The sequence below is a fragment of the Theropithecus gelada genome, chromosome 8, assembly GCF_003255815.1.
Source record: "Theropithecus gelada isolate Dixy chromosome 8, Tgel_1.0, whole genome shotgun sequence".
Classification (NCBI taxonomy): Eukaryota; Metazoa; Chordata; class Mammalia; order Primates; family Cercopithecidae; genus Theropithecus; species Theropithecus gelada.
The window spans coordinates 22,021,259-22,040,064 of NC_037676.1; the positions used below are offsets into that span (position 1 = coordinate 22,021,259).

The 18,806-nt window shown below is 51.2% G+C and overlaps 1 protein-coding gene across 1 annotated transcript in view; it reads right to left on the bottom strand.

Annotated features, from left to right (window-relative positions):
* Positions 1-18,806, bottom strand: part of LOXL2 (lysyl oxidase like 2) — a 104,598-nt gene that overhangs the window by 37,808 nt on the left and 47,984 nt on the right. The window contains exons 4-5 of the mRNA XM_025393264.1: positions 8,301-8,512; positions 746-968 (exon numbers count right to left, since the gene is read on the bottom strand). Coding sequence (XP_025249049.1) covers positions 746-968; positions 8,301-8,512 — 435 coding nt within the window. The remainder of the gene's footprint in view (positions 1-745; positions 969-8,300; positions 8,513-18,806) is intronic.

Genomic DNA, 18,806 nt, shown 5'->3' on the forward strand with positions numbered 1-18,806 from the left:
CACCCACACACAGCCCCACACACTTACCCCCACACACTCCCAAACCCCTCCCACACACACCCACATACACACATACCCCCACATACACACACCCCCCACCCACACCCCCACACACATATATACCCCCACACACTCATATACACGCCCACACCCCCCCACACACTCATACACCCTCACACATACATACCCCCGCACACTCACACACACACTCATACACACCCCCCCACTCACACACCCCCACACACTCATAATACACACTCATACACATACACGTGCTGTTTCACATAAGTATAATGTGACTAATGTATGGATGACTTAGGATAATGGCAGATTTTCTACCTTGGTGGGAGCTTTTTAAAATTGTTATCCTTTCTGTTGCAAAATAAACCAAACATGCTTGAAAACGTGTCGTTGGCTGCGTGTACTTTTCAGAGTTGGGTCACATTTCCAGTTCTCCTTTGGGAACTGTGCAGAGGCACCAGGTCCCTGTTGCACACCCTTCATCATCTGTTCCTGCTGGGTAAGCAGACAGCGCACAGCCTATGACAACTGATGCTGGGGTAGTCTTCTCCCCCAGATGGTCCTTCTCTGCAGAGGGCGCTCAGGTCTCAGAGTAAAGCAGCCACGATGGTGATCTCAGCTGAGGCCACCCTTCCTCACTCTCCTGGGGGATCCTGCCTACTCCCTCAACACCCTCCCATCCCCTCCAGGTGCCAAGTGGCCACACCTCGTGCCCTGTCCTCACCTCTGGCTTGTAGGCTTTCCGGAATCTTGAGGGTCCGTCAGGGCTGAAGACCTGCCCAGGCACACAACTCACCACGGCCGGCAGCCCATTCTCACAGGTGACATTCTTCATGGGGTCCAGTGACACCTGGGGGCCCAGCTTGCAGCTGGAGATGTGGGCCTCTGTGCCGGTGCAGTCCATGGAAAATGGCCAGTAGCGCTGTTTCCTCCGTGAGGCAAACATTCTGCAGACGGTGGGAGGGGACAGGTGATCAGGGCATCGTGACACCTATCCTGATTCCTTCTGCAACGAGGCAGAACAACAGAGACTGGGCCCTGCTCCTGGAGCTCAGCCCTGCTTCACAGAGGAGTCCTAGCTCAGTCCATTCAGCCAGCATTCACTGAGCACCTCCTAACGCCAGGTGCCACACTGGGCACTGGGGGACAGGACCCAGAGTGTGGACAAGGCCTCCTGCCCTCAGGCAACTTTCATTCTAGGAAAGAAAGGACTCACTCAATGTAGTGAAGTAATAATAATAATGAAGCCCAAGAATATAGAATGCACAAAGGTATTTAAAACAGGTGAGATCCCTGGTCCTAGAAAACCCCTCACAGTCTAAGGTAAACCATTTGTTTACCCTAACTCTTCAGATAATTCCAACATAATTTGTTGTCATTCTTTTTTTTTGAGACACAGTCTCTATCCCCCTAGGCAGAAGTGCAGTGGTGTAATCACTGCAACCTCTGCCTCCCAGGTTCAAGCAATTCTCATGCCTCAGCCTCCTGAGTAGCTGGGACTACAGGTACCCACCACCATGCCAAGCTAATTTTTGTATTTTTAATAGAGACGGGGTTTCGCCATGTTGGCCAGGATGGTCTCAAACTCCTGATCTCAAGTGATCTGCCTGCCTCGGCCTCCCAAAGTGCTGGGATTATAGGCGTGGGCCAATGCGCCCGGCCTGTTGTCATTCTTTAGCTTTATTTTTCTTTGTCAATGAGCAGTACAAGCTGATTGCTAAACTCTCCCAGTGATATACAAGATTAAATTTGTATTTCCAATGAGAAGCAATGAAAACAGTCTTAAATTACTCCATCTGCTGAATCAAAGTACAATCTGCCTAGCAGTAGAAATTATAATGGAACAAAACTGCTGCTTCCTGCACCCAGGAAGATGAGTGAGGTTGAGGTTGTCTCTGTACCATATCCTAGGGAAGTCCTTAGCCTGTATTGCTAGCACAGGCAAAGTGTTCCTTTGTATGTTTCTTTTTTTTTTTAAGGCAGAATATGGATGCAGGTAATTCAGTGTTTTTTGTTTTTTGTTTTTCTGAAACAGTAGCCAACTGATAAGTAATAGATTGGCTAACAAAAAGGATACTGTACCTCAGTTTCTCATGTCCAAAATCAGAAGTAGTAACAGTATCTACTTCACTAGATAGTTATGACAGTTTGTTTGTTTATTTATTTGTTGTTTGTTGTTTTTTTTTTGAGATGGAGTCTCACTCTGTTGCCCAGGCTCAAGTGCTTTGGCGCGATCTCGGCTCACTGCAACCTCCGCCTCCCAGGTTCAAGCAATTCTCCTGCTTCAGCCTCCCACGTAACTGGGATTACAGGTACCTGCCACCACACCGCCTAATTTTGTATTTTTAGTAGAGATGGGGTTTCACTGTGTTGGCCAGGCTGGTCTCGAACTCCTAACCTCAGGTAATCTGCCTCCCTCGGCCTCCCAAAGTATTGGGAATTATAGGCATGAGCCACGACGCCGGGCCATAAATCTGTATTTGGAGGTAGTGTCCAAATGTCTGCAAAGTCATATCATTGTAAGGAGGCCTTGGCAGGAGACTCCTTCACCCCATCTGGGTTCCCATGACTCTGGCCCTTTAAGAAGAGGCTAGCACTCTGGAGAGGTTGAGGTCTTCTGGGACCAGGGTGGTCTCGAACTCCTGACCACAGGTGATCTGCCCACCTCACCTCTGTCTCCCAAAGTGCTGGGATTACAGGCATGTGCCACTGCGCCTGGCCTGTGGTGACAGTTTAAATTCGTTAATACTTGTCACTTAAAATAGTGCCCAGACATAGGAAGGGCTACATAGGAGTTTGTGAAATAAATAAGTAAATAAATAAAATTGTATTTGGTTAAAGAAAAAAAGAAAAAGAAGAGTGAGAGGAGGGAGGGATTCCGCGGTTGGAGTGATGAGAGACGACTTTACGGGAGAGAGGACTTTAAATTGGGCCCCCTGAATGATGGTAGAATTCGAAACAAAGGAGGTCCAGGAAGGCCCTGCTGCCTGCTCATGCCAACCCAGCTTTTCAGGGCCCATGTGCTTGACCCTGCATGGCAGGACCCAGTGAGATGCCAGAAGGAGCCAGCAGAGGGGCCTCGCTGGGCAGGCTGACCCCAAGACAGGGCAGAGGCGAGATCCCATCCCTGCTGGTCCAGCAGTCCTGGAAGTACCTCCTTTATCTCAGTGTGAATGGAGTGTGAAGACAGAGGAAGGGCAAATCCTACAGACACAGTTATCATCTCTCCTTAACCCAAATCTGAGACTTGTTAGAATTCTAGTGTGCCTGTGAATGCAAGGACACGGAATCTTGCCGAGGACTATCCACTACCCTGGCAAATCCAGGGTGCGTGCTCACCACAGTGGCAGCCCAGAGCAGAGAACTGCTCAGGAGGGCTATTAATAATTCCAGGAACCACTGCCCTCCCGACACACTTCCTGCAAGGCCCCTGCACTTGGAAGCCTACAGCATGTTCCATGACGCCCCCACAAGGGGCGGGAGAAGATACTCGGGGGGAACACCAGCTGCTCGGGGATTGGTCAGACCTCACCGCCTGCCTTGGTTCAGGAAAACCCCTCTGCTTCTAGCCGTCAGTCAGCACCACCCTCTCCAGGAACAGATGTCCTGCGTTCTAACTGGACAATGCAGAGCCCACAGCAAACAACTGTCCCCAGCAGCCCAGATCCCTCTGACATCAGCCCCCAGGAATGTGCTGCAGACCCTCTAGCACATTCAGGCCTCGCCGAGGCGCCTCTCCCCTCCTCCATCCCAGTGTTTCACTGGGGACAGGCCTCTAAGCTGCAGACGGAGGCCCTCGGCGGGTGGTGGACAGCCCACCCGGCTCCAGGCCTGGAGACTGGAGGGGTGACTGGAGTGAGTGAGGCAGCCTTGGGTGGAGTGGAGCAGGAAGCCTGCCTGTGAAAGAGGCAGCTAGGCCAATAGCTGGGCTGTAGGAAGAACACGGAGCTGGACTGATTTAACCAAGAGTCCTACCCACCGGCGCTCCCCTGACCTAGAGTGAAGGCAGATGTGGGATTCTGCCAGCTGCTGAGTACAACTATTTCCATGATGCTTTCTGGAAGTGGGAAATAGCACAGGATGGATTTGAGATGGACTTAAGCTAAAACCCCATAAGCCCCCACTTTGATGTTCTCGGTCTCTTAGAATTAGTGTCAGCTCAGAACCAGTGGCTAGTAGTCCAAAAGATCTGATTATTTCCTTTTCTCCAATGCACGCTCATCCTGGTGAAAGGTGCCTTTGGAGAAGTGGGAAAAAGAATACAGTATAAATTTCTGGCAGGGTACCAGGGTGCTTCCTTGAGGGTACCCAGCCTTTCCCTCATTCAAGAACTGGTAAAACTGGCTCAAGTATGGGAATGGATTGAGGGGTCATGACTCTGCTTTTATGATTCGGGATAGACTTTTGTTTGCTTGGCCTAGAACTTTTCTGCTTATACAGATTATTAAGTACGAACTTAGTAGGCTTCCTGTCTATTTCACTTCGAGGAACACCATGATCAACCAGCCAACACCACAGGTCTGCAGCAGTCAGATTGATCGCTGCTTTGACTCCACTGTCCAATAGGGTCACCACGTCCACCTTTGGTAGTACTACAGCCACGGGACCCCTGCCACCCTGGAGCCAATTACTCCCATCACATTCAGGTCACTGGTTCAGTGGCTGCTGTTCCTGCTGTGAGCCCTGGCCTTCAGAGAAGAGTGATCACAGCTCCTCAAGGAGGCTGGGGCTCCTTTCATATATTTACTTTTCACCGTCAAGGTGAAAGGCGTGTCTTCAGGACAGTGTGGGTGAGGAGGTCTTAAAGGTAAGATCCATTCTAACATTCAACCTCCCTAAGCTTTTGAATTCTGTCTTCTACACACAACAGAGGCAGGGTCAGCATTTCTGCTTACTCACTGTGGGCCACACTTTGGTCCACATTTCAGTCGATCCACCAAGCAAACCGCTGGAGGCCTTTTTAACTTCCTGAGCTGCAACATTAAATGCAGAATCTCTGCTTAGAGAGCTCATTTCAATTACATGATGTCAGTATTGAGATCCTACTTTCGGGAGAACAAAATCATGACTACACAATGCTCCCTCCCGGCACCAGGAATGGGGGCCTGAAGTTTAAGCTTCATTAGCTTCAAGGTACATGCATTGCACCCCAGCCTGACATGGAAGTCAGTGCCATGGCCAAGCCAATCGGAGAGCAGCCCTTGGTGAGGAGCCCCTGACTCTACCTGTGGCTGCAGAGGCCTCTAGGGTGTGTGCAGGTAACTGGGGGGTATTAGTCCATTCTCTTGCTACTAATAAGGACATACCCGAGCCTGGGTAATGTATAAAGGAGAGAGGTTCAAAAAACTCAACAGTTCCACATGGCTGGGGAGGCCTCACAATCACAGCGGAAGGTGGAGGAGGAGCAAAGGCACGTCTTACATGACAGCAGGCAAGAGCGCGTGTGCAGGGGAACTGGCCTTTATAAAACCATCAGGTCTCATGAGACTTATTCACCATCATGAGAACAGCATGGGAAAAACCCAGTCCCATGATTCAGTTACCTCCCACTGGGTCCCTCCCACGACATGTGGGGTTATGGGAGCTACAGTTCGAGATGAGATGTGGGTGGGGACACAGCCAAACCGTTATCACTGGGGGAAGCAGAGGTGCTGAGAAAGAGCTGCAGTTGGAGGCCGGGGGCAGCTCTAAGGCTTCCGAGTGGCCACCAGCCCAGCAGGTTCACAGAGAGAGCCAGTCCAGTAAGATAGCAGTGGGGCGGGGGGCCCAAGGTGGGGGGCCCTCAGGGGTTAAGCAGGTGAGTTTCCGAGGCTATAAGGTCCTTCAGGGACCTTGGTGGATACATGGAGATTACTAACTCCACCCCAGACTGAGAATTACTTTGAAAATAATTTCCTGCATAGAGTGGGCAGTGCTGCACGGCGGGAGGGAAGGGGTCCCTTCCTGGGCCTCAGAGGTGTGCTGCCAGCAACAGCAGCCACAGACTGTAGGAAGAGGGAAAGGGACACGGGAAAGACGCAACCAGAAGCCACTGCTTCAAGTGCCAGGCAGGGGAGTGGTCCTCAGTCTGGCCTCCAGACCTTTGCAGTCCTCAGCCTCTGAGCAGGGCCCACTGATATCCCTAGCCCCAGGCCAGTTGTGCCCCAGCCCTCAGACTGGCCAGTGCTTCTGAGCTGGCCCTACCCCAGGGAGAATAGGAGCTGCAACGGGGCCAGCAGGTGGAGACTGCTGGGTGGTGCTCTCCCTGGAGAGCTGGGCTGTCCTGCAGGCTCTGCTAGGTGTGGGCTGTGACACCCTGAGTCCACTGCCCTTCAGGCCTCTTCCATGCAGATCCAGGGCTTAGGCCAGTGGTCTCTGAGCCTTACCATTCCCTAGGAGTCCTAGCCCTTTGCTGGCAACTTAGCCCCGACAGCCCACCGAGGCACAGAAAGTCTTCCCAGCACCTTTCTCTTTGGGGCACATGTAGGCCTAACTGTCAACTGACTCCCAGATGTGAACACAAAATGACAGGGACAAGCTGAGAAGGTTGTGCTTCCCCTCCCACTCCTCCGCTAGGAAGGCCGCCTCATCTCTCCAGCTAGAAGGCTACAGGAGGGGCTGGTTTCCAGCAGCTTCTGTTCTTCATCTCCCATCCTGCAGACAGCACCACCCACCACCCGCTCCTTGGATCGCTCTCAGCCTTGGAAGCCTTGTCCTCCCCGTCCTTGAAAAGGCAAAGCCACAGACGCGAGGGTGGGAGGGGCAGGGAGGGGGTTCCAATCCAGCACGTAACAGGATTACCCAGGGCCCAGCTGCTGAAACTGGCCTGAGATCAACTCCTCAAAAGCCGAGAAGGACTCTGGACTGGCCACGGTTGGGAGATGGCTTCCAAACGTCATCTGAATGAGGCGCGTGCTGTCCAGCTCAGAACTGCGCCAGGCTGGGGGCACTGGTAGGGCCAGCCAGGTAGGAAGCCTGCCAGGGAGGGGGTTTGCTTTTCTTGGCTCCAACTGGTAAGAAAAGCTGAGAAGGTGTCACCAAGGAAGGAGTCAGGTGGGAGTTCTCCAAAGCATTCAGAGGATGGCGACTCCTGGTGCCAACAGGAAGGTCTGGGCCATGTCTAGGGACTGGGATCACCATGGTGGTCACCCTGGGGTGTTGTGTGCTTACCCAATTGGGCAGCTCTGTGGCTGCACTCATTCACCCACATAGGGGGCTGGGGGCTGGGACCAAAGTATGGCCCACCCCATCCAAGCAGGGTTGGGCCAGGGTCAGGGAGGGATATGTGGTCTGCCCAGACCCCAGGGAGCTGGTGAGTAGAGCTGGGGCTTCAAGCCAGGTCTCCTGACACGGAAGCCATGTCTTTTCTTCCTCTGATTTGGAAGGAAAGAGACAGTGCTGAGAGTCTGCACTCTCTAGGAGTGTGGACCCTACAGCTGGACACAGGGGACCTCCAGAGGCCAGGATCTGCCCCTTCCTGGTTCTATCGCCTTTCTCCAGTTTACTCAACTCTAAAACAGACTCCTATTTCCCAGTGGTGTTGTGAGGATTAAATGACTGAGAATAGTGCCTGGAACACTGTTAAGCCCTTAGTAAAGAGACGCTACTATTCCTATCATTATTAAGAGGAGGGAGGAAGACCCCATGACCAATCAGGTACCCCAAGTATATGCAGCCATCAGCTTGTTGGGGTGCTGGAATCCTTCCATTGGACACCCCTAAGTCAAACGACGCCAGGTTCTGTCCGTCTACTTCTTTCCCCTACTGGGAAATATTAACCTCAGAGACCATCACAGCATTGTCAGATTTAACTGGGATTGGATGAAGTGAGCTGCATTGATCAGTTTCTCAACTACCTGCTGCAATTTCCAGATTTCTCAGAAGAATCATTTGCCGAGGGCAAGTAAACATTTCTTCTTAAGTTGGTGTTGTCTCTGCCCAGCCTGGCCAGGGTATTGTCCTAGCTTAGCTCATGCAGTCCCTGAGCTGGCGGGCAGCACCCCGAGCTGGGGTTATCTGGACTGGGGATACCTTGCACCTCACTGCTGCAATATGCCTTCCCTCAGGCTACTCTAGGGATTAGGGTCTATCTCCTATAGACGTGTGAGTTCCTCAAGGGTAAGGATGCCACGGGGCGCCCTTGAACTTGCTGCCTGGCCCGGCCCAGGAGCTCTGTGCAGGCTGCCTGCAGGGATACTAGCTGGCCTGGCCAAGGAAAGGCCACCGCCAGGGTGGACTCTTTTAACCAGGTAGGCAGGGCAGATACCCTCAAAACCACCTGTGTGGTGCAGTCCTCTTACTTGTACACTTTGGTGTTGTATGTCCTCTCCCCAGGGAAGCCGAACATGCCGCAGACCACGCGGGAATTCTTGGCCGTCCAGTGCTTGTCACAGATCTGCTTCCAGGTCTTGCCCTCCTTCACCTCCACGTAGCCCTCCGTCACCGGGGTGCGCTTGCGGTAGGCCGAGAGGATGGCTCGAATCCGAATGTCCTCCACCTGGATATTCAGGTTCTGGGAAGAAGGAGGTGTGGAAGGAGAGGGTTACCCTTCTGGCCTGCCTGCAGACACACCAGGCAACCAGTCCTTCTTTAGCGATTACCGGCCGGGCCTCCTTCCGGCCTGCCTGTGCCCTTGGGCCCCGCAGTCAGCTCTGGGCACCTCCGAGGGGCACACGGCCCAAGCTGCAGTTAGAAAGCGCTATGCATGGGAGGTAGTGAGGCTGCCAGGACCCAACAGGGAGTGGGGTGACCTGGAACAGTCAGAGAAGACTCGGAGAGCCCATGGGCTTCTCCCACATCCAAACCTAAGATCTTGGAGAGCAAAGGGCAGCGGACTCCTCCTGCACAGGCCTCGAAATAAATGCATGGGAGAGAAAGTGTTCTTTGAATGTGGATTTTGCATTTCACTCCAAAGTACTTGTGTATGTGCCTGTGAGTGTGTCTGTGTGTGTCTCCCTGATTCATCTTTCAGTAAAACTTGAGTTTCAGATAGAGGAGCCCCAGATGTCCTGAAGCTGGTGGTGCCACCCTGCAGACTACCTTATACCCCAGGGGTGGGCATTCCTCTGTTCAAAAATCCTGAGAGAGGCCTGAGAGAAGGGACAGGGCTTAGAGAGAAAGGAAGCAGAGATTCCTGGCGTTGAGTGTGCTGTGTGCAGAGACCCACACCTGCTGGCAGGGATCAGGGAGGTAGGGTTGGGGATAACTATTTGGCTGCAGCAAGGAAAGGAGAGACTGCAAACACTTTGAGGTTCCCTTCCCATACCCACCCCACCCATCAATCTGTGGAGTAAAGGACAGGGGCTGGGGTCAGGGTTGGAAAAATTCATTGGCAGGGCTCTTTGGGAGGAAGTAGACGAGGGCTGGAGGGGCATGGGCGGGAGGAAGGCACCTGCCTCCCTGCCACAAGGGTGCTCCTCCTCCCTCGATGTGGAGCTGGGATGTCCCTGTACCACCTAGACCTCCCGGGGATCTGGAGGAGACGGGGCCTCAAGAGGCTAAGCTGGATGAGAGGAGCAGAGGTTCCCTGGAGTTACAGTGGCACTTTTTAATGCCTTTCCAAGACATGCCATAACAGGCTCCAAATTCTATGGAAGCTCCCTCCCGAATCAGTCACCGCCAGCCATCACCAGCTCTTCCAACAGTCCCTGACTGAGTCCCTGCCTCTGTCTGTCTGCCACAGGGCCACTCACCAAAGAGCCTCTTTTTTCTTTTAATTAATTAATTCTTAATCTTTTTTGAGGCAGGGTCTCACTCTGTTGCCCAGGCTGGGGTGCAGTGGTGTGATCAGGGCTCACTGCCGTTTCCGTATCCTGGGCTCAAGCAATCCTCCTGTTTCAGTCTCCTAAGTAGCTGGGAGTACAGGTGTGCACCACCATGCCCAGCTAATTTAAAAATATATTTCAGAGATGAGGTCTCACTATGTTGCCTAAGCTAGTTTCGAACTCCGGGCCTCAAGGCATCCTCCTACCTCAGCCTCCCGAAGTGCTGGAATTACAGGTATGAGGCACTGCAGCCGGCTCTTTCTAAAACACAGATCTAACCTTGTCCCTTGGCTAGCTCCTCTTTGTCTATGTAATACCCTAATATTGAGCAAAATGCTCTCAGCCATTCACGACTGATTCCACCTATGCCTCCAGCCCCTGGGCTTCCTCCTTACACCCCAACCCCAGCTTCACATGGATCCGCAAACACCACAAATTGCAGCATATAATAGCAACAGCTACCGCAAAGCACACGCCAGGTGCCCAGCCCTATGCGAAGTGTCTTCCTTGCGTTCTCCTACTTAACCCTCGCATGCTGCAAGGAGGTGGCTGATAGCTACTACCATCCCCATCTTACAGATGAGAATACCAGCTGATTCCAGTTCCCTCCCCAGGGCCACCCCGAGGTGCAGGGGAAGACACACACACTGTGAGTGGGTCAGGGACTGGGAGGTGGGGCTGGTCCAAGCGGGGCTGGAAGGCAGGAGGAACCCAGCACCCCAACTGCCCCAGCCCTGTCCAGCCGAGATGCAAATGAACCACGAGTTTGAACAGAACCATTCTTTGGGTGCCCAGGGATTCAGGTCTCCTTGCCACAGCCTTCAGGGTCTACAGCCAGGCCACGCTCTCAGGTCCTGAAAGGCGGTGGAAAGTACGTGGGCCTGGAGTGATGGCACTTGGCTCCGTTTCCTTTCCACCACAGCAGAAGGAATGCTGCCAGCGGCAGGATTATGCCTTCCAGTCTGGATGCTGGATCCTTTACAGCCTCATTCAGGCCGCAGGACCCGTGCCACCAAGACACGTGGACAGGGGTGAGCCAAGAAAGGGCCTGAGGTCTAAACCCAGCCCACGAGCCAGCCCTCTTCTGTCTCTTCCCACCTCAGGAGGCCGGGCTGGAATTCCAGTGTGTAACTGTCATGCCCAGAAGGAAAGTTACTGCCTAGCATCAGGCCTGTGCTTCACGGGGCAGGCGGCCCGGGCTGACCTTCAGTTCACAGATCCTCTCCCCTGCATTGGGCAGCAGTGCCGGCTCGCTGCAGGGAAGATGTGACCCCCAGCACCTGGCCTCCACAGGAGGAGGAAGAAGGTCCAGCTGGAGGAGCTCAGTAGACCCCACTGGAAAGAGTTACGCGGGCCTGAGGCCAGCATACACCAACCCAAACGCCAAGGGAGCTTGCACTAGTTCCTGCGATGATGCGGGACAGGTTCCTCCACTGAATATGGCTGGTGGGAAGAGCCTCGGGGGCTCTACGATGAAGGCAATGCAACCTGGAGAAGAGAAAGAGCTAGCACCAGGGATCATCATCCTCATTCTTCCACCGACTCACTGCATATGAGTTTATGAATCTCTGTGTGTGTGTGTGTGTGTGTGTGTGTGCATGGTGATATGTGCTTGATGGTCTGTGTGTGTGTGTGGTGTGTATCTCTAGGTCTGTGTGTGTGCACGGTGGTATACGCATGATGGTGTGTTTCTGAGTGTCTGTATGTCCATGTGTCATATAAGCCCCTGCATATGTCTGTGTGTGTGTCTCTCTGGGATTGTGTCTCTCTGGGATTGTGTCTGTGTGCATGATGATGTATGCATGACAGGGTTGTGTGTGTGTGCCTGTGTGTCATGTGGGTCTCCATGTACTCTCTCTGTATGTGTCTATGACACATGGGTCTCGGAATGTATAAAGTATGCATCTATTTGTGTGTCTTGTGGAGGAGGAAATTCTGAAAGGATCTTGTTCCTTGCAAGGCCTTAGGAAAACAGTCAGGATATGCTTCCCATTCATTCCTTCAAACTGGAACATCTTCTCTTCTTCTCCCTCCAAAGAACCAAAGCCTTCCCAGTCTTTAAGGCGCAAATCCATCTTATTCATTCATTCATTTAACAAAACGCAGTCTCTGCCCTCCCTGGGCCTTGCTGGGCTTCCTCCTTACACCCCAACCCCAGCAGCTTTGAATAATGGCAGCTATGGGCATCCTTTATTAAACACCAATTAATTGCAGGCTAGGTTTCATTCAGAAAACTTTACATCCACTCCATTATTTAATCCCCATGGCAGCTTTCAAGATGGCTCATGGTCCACCCGTTTAGAGGTAAAAACATGACAAATCTTGGCAAGCTTTTGGAAGTTACCCAAGTTCACACAGCCAGTAAGTAGGTAAACAAGTATGCAAATCGAGTTCTGACTCCAAACCTGTGCTCCAGACTCATAATGACCACTGGTCTCTGAGCAGTCCTCATCTCATGCCTGTGTCCAATACATTGGTTGGTACTGAGAGTGACTCACCCAGGGCAGGGCCTGGGGCCCAGAATTCTGGGTGTCCCCTTCAACCAGCTGAAGGGGGCTGGTGCTGTGCACATTGCAAGCCCAGCGCCCCATGTCGAGGGGCAGTGAGTCAGACTGGATTGTGTACGTGAGGGGAGAGCTGGGCTCCTGGCATTCTTGTCTTCAGGCCAGCGGGCGGAGGCAGGAAAACCCTCTGGGGCACACATTCGATGCTCACACTAGCTAACCAGCTCACAGAGACTTAGTTAGACCTCTCAGAAAACACACACACTTCACTGCTGTGGAATCCCTTCCACGACCACAAGTGTTAGGTTATTTTTTGTCCCAGGAGTTCGGTCCCAAAAGTGAAGAGAAAGTTTGAAATATTGAAATATACACACTTTTTTTTTCTTTTTTTTAAATGAAAGGCACTCTAGACTTGCTAGTTTAAAATTCAGCTCCAAATGCCAGAAGCCGGTCAAGCACCCTGCACATATTAAAATTCAAGCTAAAACCTGATGCTGTCCCTCTTGCCAGAGACAACAGTACACCCAGGCCTCCAGAAAGCTTCCCTCCAAGAGACACACAGACACTCCGGGAAGTGTGGTCCTCAGAGCTCATCACATCCTCCAGCAGGGCCTGAGGCTCTGGGAGTGATTTGCATCCGCTCCCAGAAGGGAAACCCAAGGCACAGCCAGGCAAGGGACTTGTCACTTCAGCTGGAGAGGAAGGGAGCTCTGGGCTCTTGACTCTCACGTTTATGCCTGAATGATATTTAACATTTGCAGCATCTGTTCATGACTTGCCAATTCCAGGATGCAATAGTCTGGGTCTGTCGCCAGTGAGGAAAAGTCACCCATTTTGAAAGTCTAGCTGGAAGTTGCATCAGGGAAAGGTACAAGGAGAAGCAAGTCAAGCAAGCCAGACTACGTGAATCCACATCACAGTTGCCCTAAACTCTCAGCACTAGGCACGTTGGCAAGGCTGGGTCTTAGCTCAGCAGTCATTCTCCTTTCCTCTGTTCTAGAAGTCATAATTTAATATCAGCCCAGGCTTTCTGACCTGAGAGCTCATCCTGGGGGTGAGGAGGGGTGGGAGGATAATGCTGGGAAGACATAACATCATGCCAACATCTCAACGAGAATGCATGAGTGTCAACTCTAGCCAGCCTCTCCTCACCTCGCATGCAGCCTGCCACAACCACCAGCAAGTTCCTGCATCTTCCTCTCAGAGCCTGCAGCTTTCTTACTTTGGCTATTTAAAAACAAAACAGCACCGGGCGTGATGACTCACACCTCTAATCCCAGCACTTTGGGAGGCTGAGGTGAGCAGATCACTGCAGATCAGGAGTTCAAGACCAGCCTGGGCAACATGGTGAGACCCCATCTCTACTAAAACAAACAAACAAACAAAAAACACAAAAAGTAGCCGGTCATGGTGGTGCATGCCTGTAATCCCAGCAACTCAGGAGGCTGAGGCAGGAGAATCACTTGAATTCGGGAGGTGGGGGTTGCAGTGAGCCAAGATTGTGCCACTATACTCCAGCTGAGGTGACTCAGTTAAGCAAGACTCTATCTCAAAAATAAATACATAGATAGGTGGGGCGTGGTGGCTCATGCTTGTGATCCCAGTACTTTGGGAGGCCGAGGTGAGTGGATCATTTGAGGTCAGGACCAGCCTGACCAACATGGTGAAACCTCATCTCTACTAAAAATACAAAAAAAAAAAAAAAAAAAATTAGCTGGGCATCTGTAATCCCAGCTACTTGGGAGGCTGAGGCAGAAGAATCACTTGAACCCGGGAGGCGGAGTTGGCAGTGAGCTGAGATTGCGCCACTGCACTACAGCCTGGGTGAAAGACCAAGACTCCGCTTCAAAAAAATATAAATAAATAATAAAAACAAAACAGGCTGGGTGTGGTGGCTCACACCTATCATCCTCATGCTTTGAGAAGCTGAGGCAGGAGGATGGCTTGAGGCCAGAAGTCCAAGACCAGCCTAGGCAACAGAATGAGACCTCATTTCTAAAAAAAAAAAAGTTAAAAAATTAGCTGGGCACCAGCAATCCCATTACTGCGTGTATTCCCAAAGGATTATAAATCATGCTACTATAAAGACATATGCACACGTATGTTTACTGCAGCACTATTCACAATAGCAAAGACTTGGAATCAACCCAAATGTCCATCAATGATAGACTGGATTAAGAAAATGTGGCACATATACACCAAGGAATACTATGCAGCCATAAAAAGGACGAGTTTATGTCCTTTGCAGGGCCATGGATGAAGCTGGAAACCACCATTCTGAGCAAACTATCACAAGGACAGAAAACCAAACACCACATGTTCTCACTCATAGGTGGGAATTAAACAATGAGAACACTTGGACACAAGGTGGGGAACACCACACACTGGGGCCTGTCGTGGGGTTGGGGGAGGGATAGCATTGGGAGAAATACCTAATGTAAATGATGGGTTGATGGGTGCAGTGGGCCAGCATGGCACAGGTATACCTATGTAATGAGCCTGCATGTTCTGCACATGTACCCTAGAATTCAAAGTATAATAATAATGAAAAAAAATTAGCTGGGCAAGGTGGTACCTGCCCATAGTCCTAGCTCCCAGGAGGCTGAGGTGGGAGAATCACTTGAGCCCAGGAGTTTGAGGCTGCAGTGAGCCAGTATTGTGCCACTGTACTCCAGCCTGGGCAACAGAGCGAGATCTCCTCTAAGAAACAAAACAAAACAGTGGTCTCCCAGATACAGACCCATGTCCCAACTACCAGCTTGACACTTTCCTCAGCATCTGAAACCAAACACATTCAAGATGCCTTCACCTCTTCCTCTTTTCATCAAGTCACTGAGGGACGCGCCTGCCTCCAGCTTTGCAGACCTTTGTGACCGTCTCTCTTCCTCACTCATGCGCCCATTCAGCCCAAGCAAGACCTTCTCTTTGCCCTTCTATTAGCTTGCCATTCTCACTCCCAATTCCCAGTCAGCTGTGCAAGGAGAATTGTGGGAGCATAAGGAAGGGCATGATAAGGTTGTCATCTCACCTAGGCCCACACTGTCTCCTGGCCTCTGGTTTCTTCTCCCATCCGTTCATCCTCTTTGATCACAGTGCATTCAAGGGTCTTGCTCAGATCTTCCTGGTGGCACCCCCGCGTTAGGCCCAAACCACACCCTGCCATTCTCTGTCCCTTCTTTTTACGAATCAGAATCTTGCCAACCCGCAGGGAAATTGTTAATCATTTGTTCATTCAAAAATATTTGTCCAGTGCTACCATGTCCCAAGTGCTGTGTGAGACTCTGAAAGGATAGGCATGGTCCTCGCTGTCATGAGGTCCGTGATCTAGAGGAGGAGAGGCAGTACCAGCATCTCTGTGAAGCCCCCTCCCCTGCCCCCAAATAGCACATCCACACGTTTGATTTCTTCTTTATTCCTCCAGCACTGGCGTCTGGTGACTCATTGAGTTCTTGGCTTATGCTGACTATCTTGTACTAGTATTTACTTTTCCGCATCCTTTTGCCACTCAATTGGACTGTGAATCCCTAAGGGCAAAATTGTGCCTTATTCATTTTTGTATTACCCACACAGTAAGAAATTATTACTGGTTCCTTCCAACCATGTCTGAGGACTCACTATAGCCAGACACAGAGTGGGTCCTCAAACATGTTTGGAAGGAACCAGTAACGATTTTTTCAAAATCCAACAACAGGAGTTTAGCTTAGCTAGACATGCTGTGCGCCCAAGTTCGACATTTTAATAAAGACTTTTTTTATTCTTGGTTTAATGCAAAATAAACAGCTACGTAGTCCTCCCCTCTCTTCCTAACATAAGCATGACTTGTGTGACTTAAGGACAGGAGAACATCTATGCTTTGTCCAGGCATCCTTTTGTCACCTGAGCTCCCTAACACCCTCTCCCCTTTTCCCTTGAGATGTGACACCAATAAATAGTTACTGAACTGAATTAGAAGCCGTCTGATCCTCAGCACACAGTTAGATGGCCTGGCTAAGTGGGTATTATCTGTACACAGTATGAGGCATGCTGTATTCCAGGAGTCTGGCTATGTTGCAATTATCCCTTTTTGATGATCCAATCAGAAACTCTTAGTTTAACAGGCTTCTGGGGGGCTGAGTGCAGTGGCGCATGCCTGTAATCCCAACACTTTGGGAGGCCGAGGCGGGTGGTTCACCTGAGGTCAGGAGTTTCAGACCAGCCTGGCCAACGTGGGGCTCTACTAAAAATACAAAAATTAGCCGGGCGTGGTGGCACGCACATGTAATCCCAGTTACTCAGGAGGCTGAGGCAGGAGAATCACTTGAACCCAGGAGGCAGAGGTTGCAGTGAGCCGAGGTCACGCCATTGCACTCCAGCCTGGGCGACAAGAGCGAAACTCCAACTCAACAAAAAATAAGCTGCTGGTAACGTTCTTTAGCCTGTGACTTCTTGATGGAAGAAAGTGGGAGAGGAAAGGCATTTCAACAATTTCTGTTCCTCAGCTCTAGGTGACAGAGGCCAGTGGGGGCAGGGTGGGGGTGGCCTGGAGAGCTGAGGTCATGCTGACACCACCAAAGGAAAGAGCCGGTAGTCTGTTGGGGCCTTCCTCCTGTAAATCAAAAGCTTTGCAACACTGCTGGAAAACTGAATGCTCTGTGTTTCATTTTCCAAGCAGGCAGCCACTTGGGTAGGTAACAGAGGCTGCTTTTTTGGAGAACGGGCAAGCCCTGCTGTGAGACACCTGCTCCAACAACCAGCCCCTGTGACCCAGCAGTTCCTCCTGTCCTGGTCAGGCCCGACTGCCCACCACACACCCTCGTGGTGAATCTGGGGTTCTCTTCACAGCCATCCTCACCATGGTAACACAGTCATGATGCATGAGATTGTTTCTCCACTGCTGGACGGTAAGCTCGGGGTGGGCAAGATGGTCCGTTCCATCATTCCCTTTATCCTCATGCCTAGTGTACGGTCTGGTGCTGAATCGAAATGTATCGAGTGAATGAATGAACAGATCCTTAGCAACAGGCTCCTGGGGATGGGTTGGGGGAATTCCATGGCATTGACACCTAGCATGGCTGAGGCGACTCAAATAAGCCACTTAGGCGCATTGCAGAACCAGGCTGACCGTTGCCCACTCTGCCCTAGTCACGTCACCAGACCTCCCTGCAGAGTGGATCTGCCCACGCAGGGCAGGCAGAGGCTTTCTCTGGCCCAGCTCAAGCCCCCACTTCCTCCAGATAGCAACTATCCCACAGGTTTCCTCATTCACCTCTCTCTTCTCCAAACTGCCATGCATTTGAGCACCCAATCACATTCTTCAAAGTTTGAATACATCCTGTTCATTTATTTATTTCATCTAAAACAAATTATAAGCCTCCTTATTCATGTGTGCTGTCAAATAAATAGAATGTTATGTATTGGTTTATTTCATCTCACAAACAGTTATAATGGTATTTATACTTTTCAAAGCATTGTATCTACAACACCCGGGTCAGAAACCAGGTTCCCATCTGTTATCCACATACACACCCTTCTGCATTTCAGATGTTCAGTCGGGAAAATAGGTCACTCTAGAACTACTTGCTTTGTGTGTCCCTTTTGGTAGCTGGCAAGCCCTGGCTACATACAGGCTCTTAAGTAAATAGAATCGCGGAATGTGAGGGCTGGACAGGATCTTTTTTATTCTTTTTTTTTTTTTTTGAGATGGAGTCTCCCTTTGTCGCCCAGGCTGGAGTGCAGTGGTGCAATGTTAGCTTACTACAACCTCCACCTTCTGGGTTAAAGCGATTCTCGAGTAGCTGGGACTACAGGCACGCGCCACCATGCCCAACTAATTTTTTGTATTTTTAGTAGTGGGGAGGCGGGGGGTCTCGTCACATTGGCCAGGCTGGTCTCGAACTCCTGACCTCAAGTGATCCACCCATCTTGGCCTCCCAGAGTGCTGGGAATACAGGCATGAGCCACTGTGCCCAGCCCTGGACAGGATGTTATATATCCTCTTGCCCAAGAAGTAGGAGAGACAAAACCCAGGAGAGCTATATCTGATTGTCCAGCCAGACAGTTCAGTAAAACTGAGAGTTCAGAGGCTGTGGGCCTCCACCTTGGCTCCTTCTGCCCTTGCCGAAAAGTCCGGCACAAACTATCCCCTGGCTACCATTTCTCTTCCTCTTACAGAGAAAGGCCATCCAACTACCCTGTGACCATCCAGGAATGGGGTCTAAATTTAGGCGTGGGGGGACCACTACCTTCTAAACTGCACAGAGGTGAAAATAGGCTCCCTTTTTTCCCCAGACCACCCAGTGCAACCTCTCTGGTGGGAGTCAGGGGAAGGATGAGATTCCTGGCTGGGAAGGTTCAGACTTTTCAGAAGTCCTTCTAGAGACCTTTCCCTTTTAGGCTGAAGCCCTCCACCCTCAGCCGCCCCCAAACGGACAGAGCTGCCGCTGGGAGGGCAATGCTGAAACATTTGGCAGCTGACTGTAACTAATAAAAACCTGGACCCAAGGAATTTAAAAAATTTATAGCAGCCTCAGTCTCTGTGGTTAAGACGAGAAGAAAGGGC